General features: G+C 34.7%; 3 protein-coding genes and 1 non-coding gene across 9 annotated transcripts; 2 read left to right on the top strand and 2 right to left on the bottom strand.

Annotated features, from left to right (window-relative positions):
• Positions 1-1,640: 1,640 nt before the first annotated feature.
• LOC142541717 (uncharacterized) lies at positions 1,641-5,316 on the bottom strand. 4 transcript variants are annotated; one of them, XR_012819457.1, is made up of 5 exons: positions 5,236-5,316; positions 4,625-4,723; positions 2,971-3,993; positions 2,363-2,848; positions 1,641-2,247 (listed from the first exon to the last, which is right to left on the bottom strand). XR_012819457.1 is itself a non-coding variant. In XM_075648182.1 (4 exons), exons 2-4 carry the CDS (start codon positions 3,155-3,157, stop codon positions 2,210-2,212), a joined length of 519 nt encoding a protein of 172 aa, XP_075504297.1. In that variant the 5' UTR covers positions 3,158-3,993; positions 4,625-5,140; the 3' UTR covers positions 1,641-2,209. The 4 variants fall into 4 exon arrangements, 2 of the variants coding, with proteins under 2 accessions (XP_075504297.1, XP_075504298.1); XR_012819456.1 differs by lacking the exon at positions 5,236-5,316 and having other exon boundaries at positions 4,625-5,140; XM_075648182.1 differs by lacking the exon at positions 5,236-5,316 and having other exon boundaries at positions 2,363-2,656; positions 4,625-5,140.
• Positions 5,317-6,799: 1,483 nt separating this feature from the next.
• On the top strand, positions 6,800-6,873 carry TRNAN-GUU (transfer RNA asparagine (anticodon GUU)). The gene has a single exon. It is a non-coding gene; the product is annotated as a tRNA-Asn (tRNA).
• A 10,467-nt stretch (positions 6,874-17,340) lies between these two features.
• On the top strand, positions 17,341-22,001 carry LOC142543528 (protein root UVB sensitive 3). Of its 2 annotated transcripts, XM_075650843.1 has the most exons (14): positions 17,343-17,602; positions 18,643-18,702; positions 18,792-18,830; positions 18,934-18,996; positions 19,084-19,140; positions 19,258-19,321; positions 19,622-19,705; positions 19,906-19,988; positions 20,076-20,205; positions 20,342-20,434; positions 20,803-20,944; positions 21,018-21,058; positions 21,140-21,327; positions 21,744-22,001. In XM_075650843.1, the coding sequence occupies exons 1-14, from the start codon at positions 17,414-17,416 to the stop codon at positions 21,840-21,842; spliced, it is 1,332 nt and encodes a 443-aa protein (XP_075506958.1). In that variant the 5' UTR covers positions 17,343-17,413; the 3' UTR covers positions 21,843-22,001. The 2 variants fall into 2 exon arrangements, 1 of the variants encoding a protein (XP_075506958.1); XR_012819766.1 differs by lacking the exon at positions 21,744-22,001 and having other exon boundaries at positions 17,341-17,602; positions 20,820-20,944; positions 21,140-21,319.
• Positions 22,002-22,567: 566 nt separating this feature from the next.
• Positions 22,568-26,607, bottom strand: LOC142543527 (uncharacterized). 2 transcript variants are annotated; one of them, XR_012819765.1, is made up of 10 exons: positions 26,393-26,607; positions 25,460-25,580; positions 25,268-25,335; positions 25,097-25,156; positions 24,860-25,018; positions 24,035-24,181; positions 23,427-23,641; positions 23,107-23,215; positions 22,760-23,013; positions 22,568-22,687 (listed from the first exon to the last, which is right to left on the bottom strand). XR_012819765.1 is itself a non-coding variant. In XM_075650842.1 (9 exons), the coding sequence occupies exons 1-9, from the start codon at positions 26,495-26,497 to the stop codon at positions 22,933-22,935; spliced, it is 1,065 nt and encodes a 354-aa protein (XP_075506957.1). In that variant the 5' UTR covers positions 26,498-26,607; the 3' UTR covers positions 22,568-22,932. The 2 variants fall into 2 exon arrangements, 1 of the variants encoding a protein (XP_075506957.1); XM_075650842.1 differs by having other exon boundaries at positions 22,568-23,013.
• Positions 26,608-27,417: the final 810 nt, after the last annotated feature.

Genomic DNA, 27,417 nt, shown 5'->3' with positions numbered 1-27,417 from the left:
GCCTGGGACCCACTTCGCGTGGGGCCCAGAAAATCCCAGACGTGTCGTACCATTCAGTGAAGATTTTGCGTACTTTTGAGTTTATTTATTTCCGTGATTTGATGTCTATTCACTTGGGATTACGCACATAAACCTTACAATTTACAGTGGGTTTATGTTATCATATTGCAGATAATTATTAAATAATGAAAATTAATTGAAATCAAGAAATGGGTTACTCGAAAATGTTAATTTATATCTTTTAAAACATAATAAATTGATATCGTTAGATGGACAGAAGAAAAGAAATGAGAAACTAGAAAGGGAAAATGTTTAGAGCATTTGTTATTCGAATGGAGAAGATTTTCATCACAAGACTGGATAAATCTGGAAAGATTTATCAAATTTAAGAGATAAACAACTAGTAGGTACAAGAAATAAGGTGGAAATGGTATCCGAGTTGGTGGAATAGGTGACCACGTGATCAATAATCGGGAGTTCGATTTATCTTATCAGCATCTTCTCGGAAAAATTTGTCAGACAATGTTTGTCCAGTGTGTTTACCTGACTAGCATGGTTTGCAAGATATTGTGTTAGTATGTTGGTTTATCAAATACGTAGTGGCTACGAATTCTCGAGTCATAAAGAAATAAGGTGGGCTTCGTTGTAAATATTTTGCAATTATATCTAATTTCAACAAATTCTAACCTTAGTAAAAAGAAAAAATATTGATTTCATGTGGTTCTTAAAACTATTAAGTTTTCATGACCTCTTTGTAAAAAAGTGAGACCTTAAGTTTGTAATCTAGAAATCTACTCATAAATGCATTGCTTTTTTCATTGAATGAGATGGTAAAGATAGTTTATTATGTATTACTAGTATTTTGATATACAACTTACATGCTTATACAATGTTTTTTTTTTCAATTTTTTTTGTAGTTTAATAATTTTGTTGTAATTAGCTTAATTTATGTTATAAAATAAGATAATATTATAAGACAAAAATTTGTGTGAAACGGTCTCAAGTATCGTATTTTGTGAGACATATTTCTTATTTGAGTCATCCATGAAAAAGTATTAATTTTTATGCTAAGAATATTACTTTTTATTGTGAATATCGGTATGGTTGACCCGTCACAGATAAAGATTTGTGAGACCGTCTCACAAGAGACCTACTCATATTATAATTATCAAAGTTATATACTGATTAATTTGGTGTTGAATAAAAATATATATCATGATATCAAATTTTTTGTAAGCCCAAGTATTATATATAGTAGAAGAGAACAATTATTCAATCTTTTTTTATTCGGATGAATTCAACTGGCTCTATTTTTAAAAATTAGTTTAACTAATAACCGAACCTAACGAATAGTCATCCCCATAACTTGACCTGCACCGAGATAGTTATCAATAAACATCCAAGTATCTATGCAATGACTTTAAATATATATAATATATAGGTGATAAAAATTATATAATATATAGATGATAAATTCATTTATAAGGATGATATAATGATTCCTCTAATCCATATGTAAACAACGACATAATAAAATAAGAATGTGTAATCAATTATTGTCTTATTTTTTACACCAAATGATGCTTTAACATGTTTGCGGAGCCACGAGTATGTCGGATGAAAGAGTTTATCCAAAACCATCAAGGCATGCTAAACAAAGACAAATCTCTAAAAACAACCCGGTGCACTTCAAAAAACGACTACTTTATCAGCAACAAGTATGCTTGAGACGAATATGGCAACATGTTTCATGGTGACTTCAACTATACTAATATGGTCATAACCCAAATACACACGTCCATAGAGGGAGTAATTCAATTTGGTATGATGAATTAGCAGAAACTTGTACAAACCTATTCTCTAACATTGTCCCGAATCATGTAACAAACCGTTTTTGGAACGAAGAACTGAAACAACGGTTGATACTTCTCCGGGTCACAAGACTGGCAGCGAATGCAACTGATTAACAGTGTTTTACTGAAGATGCTGCTTCTAAAATTTTTTTTAAGGTGGCAAGTATGATTAAAACTTTATTTATTTTAATGTCCAGTCTTAGATGCGCCATGAGAGTAGTGCCAAAGGTAACATCTCATTAACCCGGTATTAGACAATAAAACCAGATAACATATCATACTTACTCAACAGCAATGTGAGCAGGAATGGCAAGAAAGACATGACAAACAAGAGCAACGTTTACTGGATGATGCCTTCACGGAGATTGGATACGCCATTCCAGAACCAGCCAAACTGCATTGAGAAACAAATAATTCAGCATGCCTATAAATAAGCAAAAACATAAATGTAAGAACTGAAGTTGCATGTTTATGTAGCAAAATGCCCCAAGATATTTTGCGAAGCATACATGTAAGAAGAACCAAGACTGGATGTTTTTGTTTTACTTTTCCAACAGCAGCAGCACAACCAACTGCTATCAAGACAGTGACATTTACAGCTAGGCCAAGAAGGGCAGTTATAGCAGCAGCTTGGCAATGATGAACACTTACAACAGCAGCTTGACAAGATTGGAAACTTGCAGTGACAACTTGGGCAAGAGGGACGCTTGCAAATGCAGCTCGGCCAGCACAATCTCCGGTGGAAAGTTGGCCAGCACGACTTCCGGTAGCAGTCTGGCCATTTACAACGGCATTTTGGGCACCTACAGCAGTAGCTTGAGCAGTTTAAACAACTATTGGAGCATCTTGGACAGCCAAACGACCTACAAGAGCAACACGACCACCATTTGCAAGATAAATCTGACAATTTACGGCTACAGCTAGGCCATTTACAGGACGAGAAGAGCCATCTACAATGGGAACAATGACACAAGGAACATGCAGACTTCTTCATTCTGTAACACACAAAAGGGTATTCTCGCAATCATAGAGAAATAATAATTCAAAATATGAATGGCTAAAGAGTAACTTTAACAAATAAGTAGTTTACTGGACTTGACACAAAAATAACACTAACTTGGGAAAAGTAATTGAATGGACAATATCTTCACTTTTATTGGGAGTCGGTTGGCGCTGACAGAGTCCTTGGGTTCTCCGAGATTTATGCCACCTTGATTGATATAAGCCTTGGAAACATCATTAACTGGTGCATCAATGGCTCCTTTAGCACTAGGCATCCTATTCTGACTCAAATTATTTGCCATGTCTACATTTTCGTTAGGTTGCACTTCCTTCGAAGCTGAATAATTCAGCTCAGACCCACTAACTCACCAGTTCTTTTCGGATCACCAGATTTAAAAGTTTCTTCATATTGATATAATTCTTCACACTTGTGAAGTTCTCCAGATTGATATATTTGCTTCAAGTTAAAAGGTTCTTCGGATTTGAGTAGTTCTCCAGATCTGTACAAGTCTTTACCCCTCTTTGAAGCATGCCTGAAACTACGGTTCCCAATATGAATGCTGAACAATGATTCATTTGAAGCAACACTCCACTCCATTGGTGATAAGGGTTTAGAGAAAACAGAAGCCGGAATCCTGCCAGGATCAAAATTTGCAGGCCTTTCCATCGTTTGGATGAAAGGAGAGAGTTGGTAGCATTTGTGGCAACAAAGATTCATGGGTAATGACTGAGAATCGTGAGCTGGATTCTGGAGAGTTGATGATAGATTTTTCTAGCCTGTACAAGGCCTCACTTGAAACATCAACCTCGTCATTTTTATACAACTGTTTGATGCCCTCGTTAGGCTTGGGAATGCCATTTGATGGATGGGACCTGGGAAGCGTATGGGGAATAACTTGGAAGAAATCACCGGATGAGGAGTTTGATGAGGTTGAAGACCTGCCCGAAGAATCTAAACGTTGGATTGAGTCACGGCCAATTTCTATTTCTTCTAGATTAATCTCCGACTCTGGCTGGTTTCCACTTCCACGGTCCGAATCAATGAGTGAAATCAGGGGTGCGAATGAATCACTTTTATTAAGAGAAACATTAGTATTTGCCTTTAAATCATTTTTGTTTTGACGTCCATGATCCATACCTGAAATGAAGGAGTAAACATCTTTGGAGCATATAAATTCTTATCATCATCATACAGGAATCTGTCCGATGGCAACTAACATTAAGGAAATATTCAGAAACAATGTCAAGATGAAGAAGCCGTGAAACTATAGAAAATATTCATGAATTTCATCAACTAAGCATGGATGATAGAAAGTCATGTCCTATTATAGACCTTGTAATTGATTAAGCAAAGGATCGATGTACAATCACATGAACTAGCTCCAAAACTGTGTTCAAAGTAAATCACGACGACTTCCCTAAAAACAGAAGAAAGATGCCACCACGAGCTAAATTTTCTCAGATTTTACTTTGTTTAAACCATATGCCTAATGCTTGCACAATAATTTGCAACATATATATGAGAAAGCAGTCTGCAATTTCCTATAAACGAAGTATAAATAACTTCTGAGCAAACTACAAAAATTTCTTCAGAAAACTGTTGCTTGACTACATAAACCAATCCCACTCTTAGTACCCATTCCACTATTGTGTATAAAAATACCATTCCAATCTTCCCATGGTCTAAAACTAACATTAAAAGAAACATCATGTGATAGCGAAACAAGTGAACAACTACATTGACATCAGTATAATGAAAGTAACCTCACCTTTGCTAATAAGATGTCCCAATTAGTAAACGTAGCTAACTGGAAGCCCAACATCGATCTTCCAAATGGAGAATCGTCGGCCGGCCCCAATCTCGAAATCTGAAAATCAAACAAACGTAAGTCATCAGCAACAAATCGACCCATATTTCTTAACGAATTAAATGGAGCAACCTCTTCTAAGATCAAGCTAAAACATAAGAACCGGCCGTAACTAATATATAGAAAAAAATTACATCCGATTATTGATAAAGGGATGTGACCTCAACCCAATAATTTATTATAAGCTGCGAAACGTTGAGTCGTTCTTCTGTTTCTCGATTTTTGACACATACCTTTAAATAATAAAAATTCAAATCTAGCTTTTCTTCTTCGTGAAAAATAAAAATGGGGTGATGAAAATTCCTCAACGATGGCAAAAACAAAGAAATAGATTAGGGTTTTGGGGGAGATGGATTTTGGCATGGGTATGTCGAATGGTGATGGAAGGAAAAACGGATTTTTCGGATGCAAATTCAAGAAATGCTCTGAACAAACTGACCTCCAATGGCGCCAGTATTTTTAGCTAACTACATATATATTCAAAAAAAACCGCTACCAAATAATCGGAGCACCTAAGACAATACAAGTTTGCATGCACTCCGCGCAGGAAAAGACGAGGTGGCAAAGATAGTATGATATATCGTCAGTTCTTCTTCTGCTTTGTATAATATAAGATGAAATTTGAAATATATTCGATCTTCTAACTCCAAATAAGTATTGAGATGTGTCGGAGGAAGTTGTTCGTTGTGGTTTTTGATCGAGAATCTCTGATAGCAGCCCCACTCCAACATAAGTATTTTTCCCATCCATGTCACGGCATAACCTCGTGTTCGCGTGACTGCACAATATTTTCCTATAAACGGTCTATCTTATGATTAACAACGTAAAAAATCTAGAGATTACTCCGGTTCAATAGGTGGCTCCTATGACTCATTTTGTCTGATATAAGACTTATTTCCCGGTATTTTTGTTGGTGAACGACTTTGATATCATTTTGTCATGTCCCGCCTGGGCGGCTGTACAATAAGAGCACAGCCGTACCTTTGTTCGATGAAGCCTGAAGCAAAAATTTAAAAATGAATTCTCTTGTTGCTATAAATAATGCTAAAATTCAGTTAGCAAATAATAAATACAATAAATACATAAGAAACAATATATTATATGAAAAAACAAGTCAATAAATATTTGAAATAATTAAATAAATAATAATTTTCTAGCTATTTTAGAGGGAAAAAAATATATCAAATTTGTATAATTCAGTTTTCAGATCATTTATTCGTCAATTAACAACATAACTAGCTCATTTAGTTTATTTTATGAAATTATTGATCGAAGATAAGTGTTTATTAATTTCAACTTGAATAAACTTCTTTCTGTTTATGGAACTATTACTAGGATAGTTAACAAAATCTTCTAGATAATTTAGCCTCTTGATATTGTTCAAACCGAATTTGAAAAAAAAAAGATCAAGTTTGATCAATTATAAACAAAAAATATTCAAACTACTCTTCTTTTTATTTAATATTGAACCAAAAAAATTTATATCAGTAAGTCATCAACTCAAAATAGTGTGTTGGACCCTCTCAAGGACTGGCTCTGAAGCGGTGGCCTCCTTGACTTCATAAAAGGTCCTGCCCTAAATAGGACCCTATAGAAAATATTTTGTATCAATCATCAATTTACGATGAGTATTTTAAACTTCATTTCCAGCCAATATGAAACAAATATCGCAATCCAATTGGAAGGATTACACTGTGTAGCATAGTGTGATTTATTATATGATATTAAGATTAAGTCTCTTATGAAACTCCCTCGCATATATATCTTTATGAAACTAGTTGATTCGATCCGTATTTATAATGAAAATTAAAAAAATTTTGATATAAAAAAATATTTTTTCAGAACTAGGTCGAGTTGGAGATCAATTTCATAAAATTAATTTGTGAAACAAAATTTTTGTGTAATATTAGATATTTCAAAGTAATATATATTTGTCTTTTGGAATTTCATTTTGCCTCTGGAAGACGCGGATTAAATTCTAATAAATGGGTTCATCGATTTATTTATTGGTGTATTTATGAGGGAATCTACATTAATTTAATTATATATTTTGTTTTTCAAATCTTGACAAGTCTAGCTGGAATAGCTCAGTTGGTTAGAGCGTGTGGCTGTTAACCACAAGGTCGGAGGTTCAAGCCCTCCTTCTAGCGTGTGTTATCCATTTTTTTTATCCACACTAAAATCTCATCAGTACTTTTAGCAAACAAATAATATAAAAAATATTATTTTTTTATATATAAATATTATGTTCACACAAATATCAGTATTTATTAATGTCTACGTGAATAAAATACTTTTTAACTTCGAGTTATTAATCTAATTTGGGGGAACTAAATAAAAAATAAATAAATAAATAAAATCATATCCTATGCATATTCAGTAAAGGTTTTCAAAAACTGATTTTTGTATTAATATTTACTTCTTTACCATTCAATAATTCCGTAAATATCATGTTTTTTACTTACGAAAATATAAATGAGTAGGTTTCTTGTCAGACGGTCTCACGAATCTTTATCTGTGAGACGAATTAATCCTATCAATATTCACAATAAAAAGTAATATTCTTAGCATAAAAATTAATATTTTTTCATGGATGACCCAAATAAAAGATCTGTCTTACAAAATACGACTCGTGAGACCGTCTCAAATAAGTTTTTGTCAATATAAATTTCAAAAATAGAAAACATATTTTATAATAAAAATAATGATTTTATTTTAGCAATACATAATACACATACCACTCAAATACGATTATAAATAAATATATCGAACCTGGAATTGGACTGATCGGATTCTTACAATAATTTACTATATAATATTTGTATTCGATTTATATTATCTGAGAACTGTGTTTTATAAAAATATAAGTAAACCCACTCTTAATTTATAAAATATTGTAGGACATAATGCTCAACTTAAGCCATAAAAAATGTCATTATATTTAAACATCAACTAGAAAATAAACTATAAAGTAAGCAAAAACTATAAATCATTAATATATAAAAACTAATTTTTATTATTGCTGTTATTATATGGTTCAAAAGAAAATCAATATCATCTACATTTTTAGTAAAAGAGTGAAATATTTTCTGCCGAACAATTTGTATATTACGCAATTTGATTTTTATGAAATATATTGTATAACGGTTTATTTTTTTAAAAAAAAATTAATGTAAAAATCCTTCAAATGAGATAAACGTGTTTGACTCGTTAAAATATAGAGTTGTAAACAAAATGTTTTATTTTATATAATTTGATATAGGGATATAAATGAATTAAATCGTTTGCGAGCTATTTGGGGATCGGCTCGATAAAAAACTCGTTTAAGTTTGTTTGTTAATCATATCAGACCAATCTCAAGCTCGATTTCGAGCTCGAAAAATTAATCAAACCAAGCTCAAGCTTAAGGATATTCGGCTCGTGAGCTCACAAACATGTTTGATAATATGTTCGCTAGCTCGAATTCGAGCTCGACTTGTTTAGGTGGCTTGTAAGCCCGAGCTCGACTCATTTAGGTGGCTCGTAAGCTCGAAATTGGCTCATTTGTTTAGTTTTCAAATAAAAATATTATTAATAATTTCAATGAAAGGAATTGAAGTATTAAAGTAGTGAAATTATTGCAATGTTATTTATATAGTGATATCAGTTTATGACGAATATTTGTTATCTGGATACTAGATGTATTATTTTTGGATGTTCAATAATATACAGAGTTTATTTTTTTTAGTTGTTATTTTTGTCTTTTTGAGTATTTATGAATGAATTTACATTTTTATATCTGATTTAAAATTAGATCATAGATATATTTAATTTTTAACAAGCTCGAATCAAGCTCAAACTCTAGCTCAATTCTATGCTTTACGAGCTCAAAAACGAGCCGAGCTCAAGCCATGCTTGTTCAACATGGTAAACGAGCTATAAATGAATCAAGCTCGAGTTCGGCTTGATTAACATGATAAACGAGCTTTTAACGAGTCGAGCTCGAGCATAGTAATTTCAAGACAAATTGAGCTCGAGCCTGATAATAGAAGTTCGAATCGAGCTCGAGCCTCAAACAATCTTAAACGAGCCAAATTTAAGCCTGATACTATTTGGTTTGGTTTGAATTGTTTACATCTCTAATGATATATCGTTTATCAATCGTGTCTATCTTTGTGATTATTGTTGAGATAATACTTATTGAATGTATCAAAATTGTATATTGATGAACATCGTATCAAAATGGTTATTTTATCAATTTTGATATGTTATCTATTAACGCATAGTTTGGTATACATGATCAGATAAACATGTGATATATAATATAAGGATAAGTTAACGATAAATAAGATGTATAATATTATATTTAATGTTTGGTATGATTTTAATAAGAGTGATTAAATTTATATATTAAATTGTAATGACAATATTAACCTTATCATAATAAATATTATAATTTCAAAGTTGTTGCTTGAGTTCATATTTCTTATATGTTCATGCGCCGACAATGTTTGTATGATTTATTTATTTTTACATAATAATTTATATATTATATAATATGATAATTGAGCCATTGAGTGAGTCAAGTCAAATATCAATTTTTAAGGTTAAAATCATTTATATAATTATCTCGAGTTCATTTTGTAGGACCGAGCGCTTACCGCTTTACCAAAAACTATAGCTAGTGGTAATGGTGCAACTCAAATCTTTTAAACCGCACAGCAGCTCAAGCACCACGGTTCGATCGCTCTACCAAGCAGGGACAATTATTGCACCCAACAATCTCCCTCCCAATAATTGCACTCCTTGCAATCAATGGGAATCGAACCCATGACCTTGGCTCTGATACCAATTGTAGGACCGAGCGCTTACTGCTTTACCAAAAGCTATAGCTAGTGGTAATGGTGCAACTCAAATCTTTTAAACCGCACAGCAGCTCAAGCACCACGGTTTGATCGCTCTACCAAGCAGGGACAATTATTGCACCCAACAATTCAATTGTTGAGGATCGAAGTTGAGTTTAGAGGGGGGGTTGAATAAACTCTACTCGTTTTTCCTTTCTTTTGATGAGGTACTAAAATCCTGTTAGAGATAGTAGTTTATCTTGTTGCGTATACCTTCACCTAGATTACAATTATAGGTGCGGAAACAATCTGATTAAGTAAGTGAAAGACAATAATAACAGTAGGCAGTAGTTGTTTATGGAAGTTCGAAGATGAAATCTTCTACGTCTCCCCTTCTCCTGTTTCCAGAAGGTATAGCTAAAAGACTTTGGATATTACAGTACAACTCTTGTACACACCCACTTCATAAGGACTTACACCTTTGCCTACTGAAACTCTTAGTTACTCGACTCAAAAAGAACGTGATACAAAAGGTTCTGAAAAGACTCTTTTCAGATTACAAGCTCTTCCTGATAAAGTATAAGTGTTGTAAAAGATTGTGAAGAGTGTAAGAATCAGTAGCACAAGATGATCTTCAAAAGATCAGATATTTGCTATGAAGCGTGTGCTACTTTTCTTTGTGTTGAACTCAAAGTTATCAAGGAATTTCGAGGTTGTCTCGTTGAGTGAAATAGCGTTGATCCTTGAAAAGATATTATGCGTAGAGTTCTTTTTCTGTAAGGGTTTGTTCCATGTATATATAAGCGACTGAGTTCAACGTTTATGATCAGAAGATGTCTTCAGATTTCTGATAGAGTCGGCTTTATTACCAAAAAAAGTTCCTGCAGAAAAGCTATAAAACAATCAGTCCTGTTTTATACTAAACTCGGTAAAGTGAATTAAATGACTCCGTATAGTATTTAATGCTGCAATTAATACTAGTACTTGGTAACTTTAACGGTAACATTTAAAGTAGTCACGTTATGCAACATCTTCTACTGATTCTGTTTTTCTATCATTTCTACTGCTTTTGTTTTACTAGACCAGTAGCTTCTGATTTTCTTTTTGTCTACTGTTTTCTTAAAGAGTGCTGCTGGTCTGCTGGTTTTTATTTTCATCGCCACAATTAATTCATGTCTATCAATTTTTCTCTTTGTGGTGATGCCAAAACCTAAACAGTAGGAAAGCGTTAAATAGCAGATAATCAATTAGCAAAAGGATAATATCAATGAAATTAACACAGTAAATTGTCAATCAGTTCCAATGTCCCTGTAAATGACTTCTTCATCTTGAGGATCCTGAAATCTTCTATCTGAAGGTTCAGCTTCTGATTGCCTTAGTTCTGCTTCAGATGGATCTCTTCGTTTTTCTTCCCCCTTTTTGGCATCAGCGGCAATCACATGGGCCATAAGATCATTCATTCTTCGAGACAAGTTTTGAATGCCATTGGTTAACATCTTCAGATACGGAGCTTGAGTAGAGATACGATCATTGAGAGTAGTGAGAGATTGAGTTTGAGAATCAATCTTGGGATCCATTACTTCCATGGAGGTGGAAAATGATCGAATGAGATCATCATGCTCGGTGACTCGATTTAGTATATCAGTTTGAGCAAGCACGATGTGACTATAATTTCTCGATACAGCTTGTCTGAAAACAATGGTTTCAGCATGCATTTTCTCCACGGATTCCGCCGTTTTATATATTTTTTTGCTCATTCATTCTCTGAAGAACTGAGCACCACTAAATTCTGATATGCTTTCACAGGATATCCGCTTGACTAAATCAGACAGGTTATTGAGTTCCCTTTGCAGAACGTCAATCTGAAACTCCAAATTGAATGATTCTGATTCAGGTGAGGGGGTTCGCGCAAGCATGCGTTGGCTCATTTCAGCAGCGCGAGTGTTCGTGAGAGTTTGAACAGGATCAGTGACGATCAGTGCAGTAGAGACTTGATTGGTGGTGAGGGAAGTGGTGTCCATCACAGCAGTAGAAGGACCAGGGTCAGCAGAGGTTTCATCTGGAATAGCAGAGACATTTGGTTCGGCATCAATTATGGTAGGAACAATCTCTTCATCAGGAGCAACCAAGTTGGAGACCAAGTTCTCTTCTGTTGGAGCAACGGCAGTAGGTGAAGCTGATTGTTCTGCAGTTATGGGTTCAGATTGCTGGTTCAGAAGAACTTTCATTTCAGCTTGATGAGCAGCAGAAAATTTCTCTAGATTTGGCAAAAGAGATACAGCATCTGATTCTGCCATATGTTGCTCTGCGATTGGAGAGTGTGATTGTGGCAATGAAGTAGCTGGAACTGCTTCCTGAGTAGTAGGGGACGTGGGAACAATTGACTCAATGACTTCTTCAACGGAAGCCAGTTCATGCACAGACAAAAGAGATGATGACTGAAGAGGCCTTGTTGGTGATGCAGGAGTACTGAGAACAGAAGCTTTTGGTGAAGCTGTAGTCCGTTCCTCAACTGTCTGGATCTGTGGAAAGTCTGGAACAAGGCCGACTTGATATTCAATTGGCTCGCCAAAGCCCTTTTCTTGATCAAGAAGTTGCTCACTCATCTGTTTCAATTTGTCAGTTAGAATCAGAATGACGTTTTGATCCTGAACAGCAGTAGGAATTGTAGGATCAAAATTTGATTTAAAAATTTTCAGAACCGATTCCAACTTCTGACATTTCAGCTGTTCGAGGATGTAGCTTCTTCTACGCAAGGCCTCGATTACATTTTCTGTTTTGGCAAGCTGAAAGACCCTCTTCTCAGCGTTCATTATTTTCCCATAGGATCCTTTCTTCTTGAAGTAAGCAAAAGAATGAAAAATTCGAACCTTGTGCCACTCGTCAAATAAATTCATGTCATCATTGGCAGAGCTTTCTATTTCTGCCAAATGAAGATCAACACCTGTGGTCACAGTTTTTCTGAGTCCAAAAAGTTGTGGTTCTTCAATCATCTTTCCTTTGCCTTTGTCGGTTGATGAAATAGGCAAAATGGGTCGAAATGCAGAAGACCCCCTTGTTGGTTCTCTAATCACTATTCAGATATTGGTCTGAAAGTAGAAGCAGTAGATGTTGCTGGAACAGATGAAGCAGCTTGCACTGAAGTAGGAGCATTGGATCGTGCAGATGGAACCACTTCTGGAAACACCTGTCTGATTGTTTCTCTTGTTGATCATCATTCTGTTTTGTGTGTAGCAAGCTGTATTACTACCCTCTGCCCAGAAGCGCTGAGAGATGTCTGCATCTGCTAGCATTGTTCTAGCAGCTTCTTTAAGTGTTCTATTTCTCATCTCAGCTACTCCATTTTGTTGAGGCATCCTGGCAGCTAAATATTCATGATGAATGCCCTGTTCATCTAGATATATCTCAAGAATCTTGTTAGTAAATTCAGCACCTCGATCACTTCTGATTCTAATGACAGAAACTGATTTTTCATTTTGAATCTTTTTCAGAAGTTTGATCAGGAGGTTACTGGTTTGATCTTTTCCAGCAAGAAAGATTACCCAAGTAAATGTAGAGAAATTATCAACAACAACAAGGGTGTATCTCATTCCCCCTAAGCTCATGATAGAAATTGAACCAAATAAGTCAATATGTAATAATTCTAAACATCTTGAGGATGATTTGCTGCCTATATTTTTTAAATTAGATCTTACTTGCTTACCAAGTTGACATGCAGAACATACATGATTCTTAACAAATTTTATGTCTGACAATCCGTCGAATAAGTTCTGCTTTTTGAGATTGTTGATAGACTTGAAATTCAGATGATTCAATCTCTTGTGCCACAGCCAGTGTTTATCACTCAGAGATGCAACTAAACATGTAGGAGTGTTGACATGATTTGAGTTCCAAGAGACTATGTAGGTGTTGCCTTCTCTCTTTCCAGTTAATACAGTAGTTTCAGCAGAATCTCTAACTACACATGAGTGCTTCTGAAAATCTATAGAATAACCATTATCATATAGTTGACTAATGCTAATTAGATTGTTACAAAGGTTGTCAACTAATAACACATCATTAATGGTTATGTTACCATGAATAATCTTACACTTACCCACGGTTTTACCTTTTGAGTTGTCTCCAAAAGTTATCTTTGGTCCAGTGCAACTCATTATCTCGGAGAGTAGGTTTTTCTGTCCAGTCATGTGTCTGGAACATCCACTGTCCAGATACCATGTAGAGTTACTGATTTCTGTTTTCTTCTGCTGTTCCTGCAAACACAAATTTTAATATCTGGTACCCAAATCTATTTGGGTCCAAGCCTTATCAGTCCTTTGGGGACCCACATTTGTACAATTTTGTACTTCGGGTATCCATGGAAGTGTGTGCAACAAAGGGTCTGTTGTTTTCAACATTGTGCATCCTAGTATGTTGTTCTTCCCTTCTGTTTCTGTTGTCCAGCCTGTATCTCTTCTGAACAGGTTTAGAATTATAGTACTGGTAGTTTTTAACCTTCATAGGAGGTTGTCTTCCTGAGTTGAATCCACTCATGATTCTAGAACTCTGGTCAACTTTTTCCTTAGGTTTAACATAACCCAGACCATAGTGCATTCTTCTGTTCATCTGATTTACATTCCTTTCTACTGAAACAGTAGGTACTTCTGGTTTCTGTACCACGCTGGATTTCACAAAGTGAATATACTTCTCTTTGCACATATCCAGTTTTGGCTTAGTATTTGTTTCAGAGGTGCCTTCATTATTACAAAATCCGAGACCACTCCTGTCTCCATATTGTTTTTGTAACTCTTGCATCTTTTCCAGTGAAATAGAAGACTTGTTCCAAGCATTTACCAGTAGTGATAACTTCTGGTTTTCAGAAAGCATCTTCTGGTAATCTGCTTTTGCTCTTTCATTCTCCGTTTTTAATTTACTCATCTCAACTTGTAAATCATTACAGCTGTCTACTTGCAAGCAAGTTAACTTACTGTTCTGATCCTTTAAGTTCTGATTTTCGATCTTAACTTCTTCGAATGATTGAGAAAGTCTAGAATACTCTTCTACCATGTCATGTAATGCATTAACCAGATCAGTTCGTGTGAATTCGTTAGAATCAAAATCAAATACCTCTCCAGATGTCGAGGTTGAATCAGTGTTTGCCATAAGACATTTAACTTCTTCTGCATCACTGTCACTGGAATGACTTTCTGAATCAGATGACTCAGAACTGGAGTCCGCCCATTTGGATTTGCTTTCTTCAGCAATCATTGCTTTTCGATCTCTTCTGGACTTTTTGTCATTCCTCTTGTGATCCTTTCTCTTCTGGTCATCCTTCTTTGGTTTAGGATAATCAGCAATGAAGTGACCTATTTTTCCGCAGTTAAAGCATCCCGTATCACCAGATGGTGAATCTTTCTTGAAGTTGCGATTGGGACCCTGATAAGTTCGATGGTTTTTTTTTCATGAACCTGGAGAATTTCTTTACAAACAAGGACATAGCATCACTAGTGATTTGTTCAGCAGTCTTCTCCAATGTACTGTCAATGATCACAGTAGGTAATGCTTGAGGTACAGCTGTAGCAGCAGTAGAAGAGGTAGTAGCAGTAGCAGTAGCAGCAAGAGCCTTGGTAGGTAGACTTGAGGGCTCTTCTCCACTTCTTACCTCCAGTTCGAACTCGTATGCTTTCAGGTCTGCAAACAAGTCGTGCAGTTCCAACTTGTTTAGATCTTTGGACACTCTCATAGTCATTGTTTTTACATCTCATTCTCTGGGTAAGGCTCTCATCACCTTGAGAGCTATTTCTCTGTTGCTATGCTCTTTACCCAGAGCTGTTAGCTCATTTACCAAGCTACTGAATCTTTCATCGAACTCATTTAGAGTTTCACCAGCTTTCATTTTTAGATTTTCGAACTTCTGCATTGCTACAGACAGTTTGTTTTATTTCGTTTGCTCATTTCCTTCACATATCTGGATGAGCTTTTCCCAAATATCTTTTGCAGTAGAACACATTTTAATCTTGCTAAAGGTATTCTTGTCGAGAGTTTTATATAATATATCCTTTGCAACATTATCAAGGTTGGCCTTCTTCTTATCTTCGCTGGTCCATTCACTTCTTGATTTTTCAACCATTTGCGGTGCACCCTCAGTAACAGCAACAGCTGTGTTAGGCTTTAATATTTTCAATGGACCATCTGTGATGACATACCACATGTCATCATCTTGTGCTGCAAGATGAGCTTGCATTCTAATCTTCCAATCATCAAAATCTTCCTTAGAGAACATAGGGATCTTGTTAAAGTGTGCCATCTGTTGTAGTTTTTCACGAACAAGAATAACCTGCTCTGATACCAATTGTTGAGGATCGAAGTTGAGTTTAGAGGGGGGGTGAATAAACTCTACTCGTTTTTTCCTTTCTTTTGATGAGGTACTAAAATCCTGTTAGAGATAGTAGTTTATCTTGTTGCGTATACCTTCACCTAGATTACAATTATAGGTGCGGAAACAATCTGATTAAGTAAGTGAAAGACAATAATAACAGTAGGCAGTAGTTGTTTATGGAAGTTCGAAGATGAAATCTTCTACGTCTCCCCTTCTTCTGTTTCCAGAAGGTATAACTAAAAGACTTTGGATATTACAGTACAACTCTTGTACACACCCACTTCATAAGGACTTACACCTTTGCCTACTGAAACTCTTAGTTACTCGACTCAAAAAGAACGTGATACAAAAGGTTCTGAAAAGACTCTTTTCAGATTACAAGCTCTTCCTGATAAAGTATAAGTGTTGTAAAAGATTGTGAAGAGTGTAAGAATCAGTAGCACAAGATGATCTTCAAAAGATCAGATATTTGCTATGAAGCGTGTGCTACTTTTCTTTGTGTTGAACTCAAAGTTATCAAGGAATTTCGAGGTTGTCTCGTTGAGTGAAATAGCGTTGATCCTTGAAAAGATATTATGTGTAGAGTTCTTTTTCTGTAAGGATTTGTTCCATGTATATATAAGCGACTGAGTTCAACGTTTATGATCAGAAGATGTCTTCAGATTTCTGATAGAGTCAGCTTTATTACCAAAAAAAGTTCCTGCAGAAAAGCTATAAAACAATCAGTCATGTTTTATACTAAACTCGGTAAAGTGAATTAAATGACTCCGTATAGTATTTAATGCTGCAATTAATACTAGTACTTGGTAACTTTAACGGTAACATTTAAAGTAGTCACGTTAGGCAACATCTTCTACTGATTCTGTTTTTCTATCATTTCTACTGCTTTTGTTTTACTAGACCAGTAGCTTCTGATTTTCTTTTTGTCTACTGTTTTCTTAAAGAGTGCTGCTGGTCTGCTGATTTTTATTTTCATCGCCACAATTAATTCATGTCTATCACATTTATATAATTATCATATTATATAATAAATAAAAATAAATAAAAATATTTATTTGATTTTAATATCTACCTGTTAGCAGAGATTTATAAAAATCATTTATATAATTATCATCTAGTGATACTAATTTAGAAATTGATCATATATAGGGTTTAGAATTTTTATATATTGAAGGCAATTAAGTCATTTATGGTGTTTTTTATCATTGAATTAAAATTATCACAACTAATAAAAGAGATATTTTATCCTTGTATAAAATTATTTATCATAGGCCCATGATATTATCATAGGCTTTTTAAGAAAGTACCAAAAGTGAGATAAAAAAGATTATTTATCAATCTCTCTTATCCAGTGTGCCAAACTATTCCCTCGATAGTCAATTCTGAGTGACTTATTAGAATTATGAACCATATCAAAATAATTTTATTATCTGAGTTGAAATAAACAAAATGAAGGGGACTTGTCAAATTCTCGGGGAGAAAAGAACTGAGAAAAGCTCGTAAGGTACGATGGAAGGAGAAACCAGTAAGATGAGGCTTCTCCGATCGGAAACGTCCGTTATCGAGGAATGGAACGGCACTGCTTCGACAAAGTTAGTGAAAACCGCCACCATCACGATTTCTGGAAACTCCGTTCAAAAATCTGCTCTCCGATTCAATCATGTTTCTCGTAGAATTCTCGACGCATTTGTTCCCGAGGTTCAGATTTCTCTATTTTCTCGATTTTTTTTTTCAGTTGGTATCAGAAATATTGTGCGGGTGAGTTACGTTGGGTATATGAATGTTTAGTGAATTAAATTACATTGCACGTTGAATCTCGTGACTTGAGTGCTATAGTGTGAGAATCTATGATTTAATTTCATAAAAACTAAATCAATCCAACCTGAGATAAGATAATCAAGTGAAATTGTCCTTAGGAAGCACACTATTTAATTGATGTGATTTATTAGATAATCAACACACACCTAAGATAACACTACTAAGTTTGTTATATCTATCTTTCTTTTTGTTTTCTTTTTTTATCACTCATAATGTTCAAATAATGTCATCATCACATGCCATATTGTTATGTGTAAATGTCCTAATGTCAAATGCCAATAATAATATCTTAATTCTTAAAATTCATTAAATTTCTAAACGAGTGATTTGATCGTAGTTCAGTAGCAGTTATTTGCAGCCGTGCCTTTTTGCTGCTTGTTGGATGATCCATATCTGTGTCATACAGTCGTGCAATTGCTACATCATGGTTATATATTAACGTGTTACGAAAATAAGTTTTTTTGAGTTATAAATAGTTTTTCAGGTCATAGTTTGGTTACAATTAGTTTTATGTATTAGTGGTTACATTTGAGGAATAAGATGAAGGCCGAATAATTATAACTTCTCTGATTTCCAAGCTCTCCTCCTTTTGTTCTGCATAACTTCCCCTCTTAAACCCCTTTAGTCTTCTCAATTACTGTGGTTTAGCACTTATACTCCTATTAATGTGTTAAACTTTTGATCTATTTTGTTCCTGTTCCTTTGGGATCAAAACCTACTAATTCAACCTGGAATTGTCTTTTTCGGATACAAAATGTTTCCTTTATGTGTTTTATATTGAAAAAACTGGATCTTTATCCTAGAAAATGTAAAAGAAGCTAATGCCAAGAACCATGTGAGTTTAAACTATATTATCCTTTCTTATTATGCCTAATTTCTTAAGAAAAAGAATTTGTTTGTTTAAAATCATGTCAATGCAGGGATTCCCAAGCAGTGTGACTCCTGATTATGCCCCCTTTCAATTATGGGACTCTTTGCAGGTTGGAAATTAACTGACTTCCTTATTTTCCAAGTTTGGTGACTTACCTTCCAAACTGCCGAGAGTTATTTATGGTTTGTTATTTTTTAGGGCCTTTCAACTTATATGAGAACAATGCTATCTACCCAGGTGAGATATGCCATGGATTGAGGTTAAGACTTCAGACTTATGTCGTGCCTTAACCCATTGGTTGCACTTATCAACACTTGTTAATTACTTCAAGTGGTTTTAGGCTCTCTTAAGTGCTATTGGGGTTGGCGAGAAATCTGCTACTGTGATAGGGGCCACATTTCAGGTTTTTGGAAAGTTACGAATTTTATGTGGTAATGTATAAGTTCTTTTATTTTAATTAATGTATAATGTTCTCGGTTTTGAGTTTCAGTGGTTTCTGAGGGATTTGACTGGAATGCTTGGAGGTATCTTGTTTACATTTTATCAGGTATTTAATTGCGTTATATTATATACTATACTACTTAAAGTTCTTGGATGAAATGCATAAGCAATTGAAGGTCTGGTAAAAGTACAGCAGCTAAAAACTCATAATCCCTTTCTCTAGGGGGCAAATCTGGATAGCAATGCTAAAATGTGGCGTCTCGTTGCGGATCTTATGAATGATCTTGGTAATAGTATCATCTAAATTTTATTTGGATTGCATGTTAATTTTTTGTAAATCTACTAGATTATATTTTTGTTCTTGCCTCTAGGAATTATTTGCAAATTTTCATAGAATTGATTTTGACTGGTATTCTTTTCCTTCCAATTTTAAGGAGTAAAATATATTATGATGTTCAGTTTTTAAATTTGAGTTGGAAACTCACCCTATCATCGACATTGTACCTCAGCCTTGCGCATGGAGCGAGTGTGACTTTTGTCGTTATCGTTGTCAACATTTTAATGCTTGAACATGAACTTTGTTGCAGGGATGTTAATGGACCTTGTTTCGCCTTTGTTCCCAACAGCAATTTTGTTTATTGTATGCTTAGGGAGCATATCACGATCTTTTAGTAAGTTTGGAACTGGCACATGTATTGTTTTAGTTCATGACTATGCACGACAATTTTGTTTATATCACCTTAACACGGAATTTGTGCATTTGGAGTTATTTTTCTGTCTTTCTGTCATGGAAGTTTGATTTTACTCTACAAAACAAAAAACTCAAGTAAAGTTGTTTTCCTTTCTCTTTTTGTGTCATCCTGCTACTTAGCTGGCGTTGCCAGTGGTGCCACTAGAGCTGCTTTAACGCAACATTTTGCACTTCAGAACAATGCAGCGGATATATCTGCAAAGGTACCATGCATTTTGATAAAGAAACGAATTCTCTGGACATCAATCTTAAGTGCAGCCATCCATGTGACTGTTTGGTTTATGTGATAGGAAGGAAGCCAAGAGACTGTTGCAACTATGATTGGAATGGCTTTAGGAATGCTCCTTGCTCATATTACTATGGGGCACTCACTTGCCATTTGGTTTTGTTTTCTCTCTCTCACCATCTTTCATATGTATGGTTAGTTTCCGTTGACAGTTTTCGCGCTCAGTTCTATCAAGCATCATTCCAGCTGCTTTCTCGTGGCTTAATTTAAAAACTTCATTTGCATTTATTCACTCATATATGTTATGTCGTTTTTTTTTGTGGTTTACAGCAAACTATAAGGCTGTTCGCTGCCTCTCACTTTCTACTATAAATTGTGAAAGAAGCTCTATTCTTTTGTCACATTTCATGGAGACCGGTCAAGGTCAGATATTGAATCTTTGGAACTGATTTTTGGAAACACAATGTGTCTTTATCTTGCTTCTCTTGAAGTGCTCGTGAAATTCTCTAGATTTATGCGTGCACATTATGATTTATTTAGACTGTTATTACTCGTTCATTTTCAGAAAAAAAAATCTGTAATTCACTGCCGACGTGAATGAATTATATTGAACTAATAAACTTGTGTTTGCAAGGAAATTCATTCCTGCCTTCTCTGTTATAATAATTGATAATTTTTAGCTTTTGTCTCCAAAATGTTATGTGATGGATCCAAGCATTGAAATTTGTTACCGCGTTTATTTTTGTGCATTCAGTCACATTGATGTTAGATTTCTCTGTGCTGGATGCAAGTTCTTTCTCCTAAACAGGTCTCAGTGATGGAGCATGTTTTACCACTGTGGATGACCTCGTGGACAGAAAAAAGTAGGACTGAATATTTGCACCCACGGGTACGGTTAGGTGTTCGGCCATCATCACTTAACAGCAATGAAGTGTGAGTGCTAAAATCTTCTCTGGAAATACATTTATGTTGTCTATTTAAATAAATTTCTTTCCGTTGCAAACAGGGTGGAGCTCTCTCATTTGACTGGCTCTTACTATAGTAAAGGTTAAAACTTCATATGGACCTTCCTTGGCATTGATGTTAAAACCAAGAATCTCGGCTTCTTAGCTATTTTTCTATGTGCAGGAAAGTATATACTACTTCAGAGAAATGATAAAATTAGTGTCATTATGCACCGAGATTCGATAGCAGCAGATGTCTTACAGGCTTTCATACATGCTCTTGTCTTGGTAAAACTTGTTGGCGAAAGTGGATCTGGGCATTTGGAAAGTCAATCGTGGATGTCTAAAAACTATGAAACCTTGATTGTGAAGGTATCTTTTAACTAAATTTATGGGGTATTCTCTTTCTGCAAATGGCTGGTACAAAGGGAAAAAAAGACAAAATTAAATGCCCCATTTGCTGATCAGGTTTCCGCTGCTTTCTACATATTTCAAAAGGCAAATAACATAAGATTTCTGTTTCTTCTTACCTAAATAATTTCCACCTCAATGTATGTATCTAAAATGCTTCAGTAATTGATGTTTATCAATGGCTAAAAGCATGGAAATGTGTTGCTGCAGAGAGATTGAATTAGTTGTTAAATGACATATTTTAGCGCAAAGACCGAATATCCTACCGTTATTGCATTACTTCAGCATACAAATATACCTTTTACACCACATTTATAAAAAAGATGCGTGAATTATCTCGAGTTATTTATGGTTAGCTTTAAACTTCATTCTGGCAGCTTCAATCATCTGGATGGAGAACAGAACGTCTTCTATCAGCCTCTGTCGTATGGAAGGCGAATTGGTTTTTCAGTTCTTCGGATGAAAAACTTGACTAGGTGATTTCAAGCATTGCCCGTAGAAGCTCAGTTCTGATTTCTAATCACCAAACATGACTTTTTCCAGACGAAGAATGAAGATATTTTAAAGTAACACTCGTAGCTACAAGCACTTCAGATGTATTATTATGTTTGCTAAATGGATACTCCTTACACATTCTTCGACGTGCTTCCTTATCATCATCCTCTTTATGTTTCAACGACAATTTAACTGCAAAAACGAGACTGGAAATGGTGCTTGGTTTGTTTTATAAAAAAGAAAAAAAAATTTGTGTTCGGTTTAATTTTATTGTTTAGGGAAAATTTGTAGATGTAAAAATAATTTAAGAAAATAAATTGTGTTTGGTTTAAATATGTAAAAAAATATCAAATTTCAACTTGCATAGGCTCAGAACATCGTTGAAGACTCTTGGTACATATATGGATAGGGAAATGCTTATATAGTAAAAATTATCATTTGACTGTGTTTTAAACGAGCATTTGAAAAGTAACGAGCCAAAATCCAGATTCATTAATTGAGTACAAATAAACATATCATACATTTGTATTATGAAGATGATGATGTAGTAAATTTTAATTAAAAAAAACAGTAAGCCACGAAAATTTTATTAAAATTTAGCCTTATAACATTTAGAAAATAAATATTATCTAGCATATATTCAACATCTAAATAAATAATCATAGTAATAAAAAGCAAGCAAACCGACCAAGTCTTCAAGCGATCATTTAAAAGCTCAAGCTCAACAACAATCATGTTCAATCAAGTAGCTCACAAGTTTGCTCGAAATATCTAATATCCTTGGTCGATACACTTCAATACACTTGCATACGATTGCTGGACGAAACTGCAACGATATAATGCTTGATTTAACCAAAAAATAGATATGGGTACTGAAATTGACTAAAAAATAGATTACCTAAGCTGCCATAAATTTTCTTTCTTGTAATGAAACACAGTGTGCATCCAAACACTCAACATTTGGTCCCAAATATGAAGCGTGATTTCAAAAGATTAAGACAAAATAATTACAGCCGATTCTCCACCAGAGTTTTGAGTTCTTCGTTCATGTGGTCAGACCAATGAGAAGATCTAAACTTCCAAATTTCCATTCTTTGCTAAGTCTTGTAAAAAGTTTCCGAGTAGTCCCTGATCTAGAACCATGTTCGGTATCTGTAACAAAACATTAGAAGCTTAAAGAAAGTAGAAACTTGTTTGACAGGGTACGAGAGAAGAAGTTCAAAGTTAAAAATAAGTGTCCCTAACCTTGTTACCAAAGTATATTTTGGAGTTATTAGCAATAGCTTCGATGAATTTGAGTTCCAAAAACTGAGGAGTCAGCATCAACTTGTTTACTTCTGCTTCTTTCATCGTTCTTCAAGGTCCAACGTAGCATTAAAAGGTTCTTTTCGTTATTTTTAGTGTAGAAAGATAACACTTTATTAAAAAAGGTCAACAAGAAAGTTTTATTTCGATTATAATAGAAGTTGACACATGCAATGTCATTACTTGAGACCATGCACATTCTCAGGAAATTCCATTTTCCAGAAGTTTCAGAATACGAAATGGTAAGCGAGTCTTTTTACCGGTAAAAGTTGGCGTCGGCCAAGCTCTTTTCACGAGCTAAATATATTGCATTAGAAATTTCCTCTTGTCTCCTTATGCTATCTTTCTCCATCAACTTCTGTTCCATCTGAATCTTACTGACATGTGCATGTTTTTCAGCTTCGCTTACGGCAATTTTTTTCTGTGTCTCTGCTTCCTTCTCAGATACTCTCTGTTTCTCCATCGCAATCAAGACCTATTATTGAATATATGTTAGAACCAACTACAAGGTAAGGTTACTTGAGCTCCAATGTCCTACGGTTTAACCAAACAATGATTTTCTCGACATATGAGGATAGGCTTCTGAACACTACTTGGTGCAATTTTATTTTGATAAAAATTAAGACAGAGAGTGTTCTAATTATTAAAAGATCAAAACATAGAGTGGATTAGGATGACCTTTTACACGAATCAATTGTTTCTGAACTTTGCACTTCAGGAATATAAATCACCTATAAATCTAAAAGATGCCCACCTTCGAACCATTGTTGGAGTTTTCATTTTCAACTAGAAATTAAAAGTTAATATTCAACCAAAATAAAAACCACAGATGGAAAAAATGGATAATAAACATGCATAAATACATAACTTTGGTGCGCTCCTCTTCCATCTCTATGAAATTCCGCCTTATACTATCTGGAATGGTAGGTTTCGTGACCCGCACATTAATAATTTCAATACCAGGTGCATATCTTGTGCAGTCAGCCTGAAGAGCTTCTTTCATTTTTTCATCGATCTGAAAAATTGAAACGATAGACAACTTAATCCCGCAAATTTAAGATCTCAATAGCGCATTTTGACTTTATTCTAGTTAAATATAATTAGAAGGGAGAGACGAACAAAATCATGAGTTTCTTTACTTTTATTTCTTCTGCACACCTTTGAATTACAAATGGGTGCTATTTACTTGAGCTCCTTCTACTAATTCTTCTGACAGCTTTACATAAAATTTGTATTTCCACCCACCATAACAATTGTATCCAATAATACCCATCCACTAAACTATAGCATCAATTTCATAACCCTCCCATTGAATGCGCATTCGACGACAAATCCGTCTCATTAGAACCTTAATATGAAAAGTCCATGTGGGCAAAGAATCTTAAAGAAGGAAAAAGAATACGAGAATTTTTGTTTAGTAATCACATTTGCCTCATTAAGATATATTCAACCTGTCAGGTCTTTAACATGCTACAGTATAGGCCATAAAGAGAGAAATGAGCCAAGTACCAAATGCAACTAGTTCAAGGAATGATCAAGCAAAATACCCTTCAAACATACATTCATAGGTATAACTAGTGTATGCATTAAGGGAACATACGAGTGAAAATCACCTAAAAATGCCTAATAATATGTGAAAAATAACCATTGATAAGTTCACCTTATCAATCAATTTTTTTGGAAGGTAGTTCACCTGATCAAACATGTCGATGTAAACTTGCTGAAGGGAATGGGCACTGCAAAACTGATTGATCTCGTGATGGATCTTGTCATATATCCATGTGTTGTCATATTGGACACCATAGTTGAGCAATGTTTCATACACATAGTCCTTATGAAGACGATTAACAACCTGAAGGGATTCTGAGTAATATTTATGTGTTCAAATCATAATTGAGAGTTTTTAAAATAAGCAAGAAAATAGGATCACCTCTATCTTCTCAAAGTTAATCATCACGCCTCCTTTCGTTCCACAAGGAATATCCCTAACCTGCTCAGTATAATGAATATTTTACATCGAGAATCTACAGAACTTTAGAATCTCAGAAACTTTTGCCCATCAAAACACACACAAAGGAGATAGAGGGAGCAGCAAAGTTACCAAATCTGTCTGTAAGGTTACTTGAATAGGCTCAAAGTGAGTTATAATTGGCATTTTGAAATGAAAACCTTCATTCAAGAGATGCAAATTAGAAACAAGAAAGTAGACCAGAAAAAGCTTTTGTTTTGTGTATGAGAGAACTGCATGCTAGCTAACATGAATGCATCACTTGGTGGTGGATGAAACCGCTACCTGGATTCACAATGGTGTTTTGAAGGGCACCTCCAATCCAATAAACCCCAACATGACCCTCTGGAACTTGATGCAAAATAGAGAGACTTTGCATTATTGTTGATTGTGATGGAACTAAAATCTGCAAACGATTTGATGCCATATCATGTGTTTGGACGCTCACGCTTAAATTATCAGCCTCATTTCTACAACTTTGAATCGGTAATCAGAAACCATCATAAGAAAATAATTTTTTACCCTTCTTTCACATACAATACACTTCATACTTGAATACCTGAGTTGAACTCTAAACTTACATATTGGAAGAAGGGACGCTTCTCCACACTCTACAGTGGCACACAATGGTATCCACAATAGAATCTCAAAGCTACCGCCTACCAGTTTTTCTCATGACTAAAACAAGAATCATAGTGCAATACATCTTAATGGGAACCCAACAGCCAACCCCCCGCTTTTAGTTTCATCATTTAAGTAAATGAATTATTAACTACCACAATGAAGTTTCAATCCACTTAGCTGCTGCCAAACAGATTGACATGAACCTGCCTAAACCTTAAACCCTGTGCTAATTCCTAGCTACTCCACCATAATAAAACTACTCAAATTTCGACTGCAGGGGTGGTTTTAAGAAACCAGGTACATCAAATACCTTCTTCAAAAGTGTTTTACATCCAAAAATCTATCACATGCTTTTAACAACCAGATAATGTTGCCCATACCAGACACTGCTTCAGGTGATCCGATATAATAAATTTCCTGATATTGTATTATAGCCGCTTTAATAAGAAGCGGAAATTTACAATAAAAAAATTCAATTATCAATTATGGAACTTTTTATCTGAAAACAATGAGATAACCTAACAAAAGGCACCTTATATTCCTTTTAAGAAAAAAATCATAAATGAAATAACGTAAGCTAAGTAAGTTTGGTACGAGGCTGGAGATGCCGATGAAGGCAAGTAGAACAGTAATTATGGCGGTGAAATCTCCGCCTCCACCTTGACGTGCCGGAGGTCTCGGCGGTTGCTGTGAGTCCATTTTGGGAAAGGTGAAATCGGAAACGGTGTGCACTAGGGAACGGATGGGATTCCTGTTCGTGTTTAGATATCCTGTCCACGAGTCATTAATTTCTTGGAACAAAAGCAAGCATAATTTCCCATTGCCAGTTTTGGCAAATATCTAATGTATATTAAAATTTTAATCTAAAATATGAATAATTTTTATTATTAAAATATACAAATGTATTGAAATAAATTAATCTCAATTTAAGCTTTTGTTTTATAATCTATACTTACCATATTTAAAGTTGATGAACTTAAACAACTAATTTTTTTTAATATTGATATCTGTACATGACTCAAATTCAAAAGTTAGCTCAAAAAAGAAGATTGTTCAAGTCCATATATAAAACACCCAGGAACACATAACGGTGAGTCTGAGCTCTGAATATATTAACTGGAATAAACAACTGGAGTATAAAGATATTAACGGGTTGAGTAGTCCAACACATAATGGTAGGTGTGAGCTCTGATAGCATGTTAAGATTGAGATTTAGACCTAACTCGATCAAAAAAACTAGCTCAAGGGCGAGGATTGTCCAAGTCTATATATACAACTCTCGAGAACTCTATCCAATCGATGTAGAACATCTTAACAAATTTGGTGTGGTAATATGTTTTTCAAAAACAAAAAAAAATACTCATCTTTTTATAATATTTTATTTAATAAATTTGTATCAAATCTATAATCAGGCTCAAACTTGAGCATAATTGAAATAGAGTAGGTCTCTTGTGAGACGGTCTTACAAATTTTTATCTGTGAGACGGGTCAACCCTACCGATATTCACAATAAAAAGTAATACTCTTAGCATAAAAAGTAATTTTCATAGATGACCTAAATAAGATATCCGTCTCATAAAATACGACCCGTGAGACTGTGTCACACAAGTTTTTGTCAA

The sequence above is a fragment of the Primulina tabacum genome, chromosome 4 (assembly GCF_025594145.1).
Source record: "Primulina tabacum isolate GXHZ01 chromosome 4, ASM2559414v2, whole genome shotgun sequence".
Classification (NCBI taxonomy): domain Eukaryota; kingdom Viridiplantae; phylum Streptophyta; class Magnoliopsida; order Lamiales; family Gesneriaceae; genus Primulina; species Primulina tabacum.
The sequence above is the reverse complement of the archived record's forward strand: the minus strand, read 5'-3'. Positions and strand labels throughout refer to the sequence as shown.

What these genes read in the sequence shown, in the direction of transcription:
- LOC142541717 (XM_075648182.1), bottom strand. Translation starts at nt 3,157, where the DNA reads ATGGCAAATAATTTGAGTCAGAATAGGATGCCTAGTGCTAAAGGAGCC. An exon ending in CATTCAATTACTTTTCCCAA is followed by an intron (nt 2,657 to 2,970) that starts GTTAGTGTTATT and finishes CTACTGCTGTAG; the next exon opens with GTGCCCAAAATGCCGTTGTA. An exon ending in AGTCTTGGTTCTTCTTACAT is followed by an intron (nt 2,248 to 2,362) that starts GTATGCTTCGCA and finishes TTCTCAATGCAG; the next exon opens with TTTGGCTGGTTCTGGAATGG.
- LOC142543528 (XM_075650843.1), top strand. Translation starts at nt 17,414, where the DNA reads ATGGAAGGAGAAACCAGTAAGATGAGGCTTCTCCGATCGGAAACGTCC. An exon ending in TTTCATGGAGACCGGTCAAG is followed by an intron (nt 20,435 to 20,802) that starts GTCAGATATTGA and finishes GCTGGATGCAAG; the next exon opens with TTCTTTCTCCTAAACAGGTC. An exon ending in TCACTTAACAGCAATGAAGT is followed by an intron (nt 20,945 to 21,017) that starts GTGAGTGCTAAA and finishes CGTTGCAAACAG; the next exon opens with GGTGGAGCTCTCTCATTTGA.
- LOC142543527 (XM_075650842.1), bottom strand. Translation starts at nt 26,497, where the DNA reads ATGGACTCACAGCAACCGCCGAGACCTCCGGCACGTCAAGGTGGAGGC. An exon ending in TTAACTTTGAGAAGATAGAG is followed by an intron (nt 25,019 to 25,096) that starts GTGATCCTATTT and finishes GAATCCCTTCAG; the next exon opens with GTTGTTAATCGTCTTCATAA. An exon ending in TGGAAGAGGAGCGCACCAAA is followed by an intron (nt 23,642 to 24,034) that starts GTTATGTATTTA and finishes ATTCAATAATAG; the next exon opens with GTCTTGATTGCGATGGAGAA.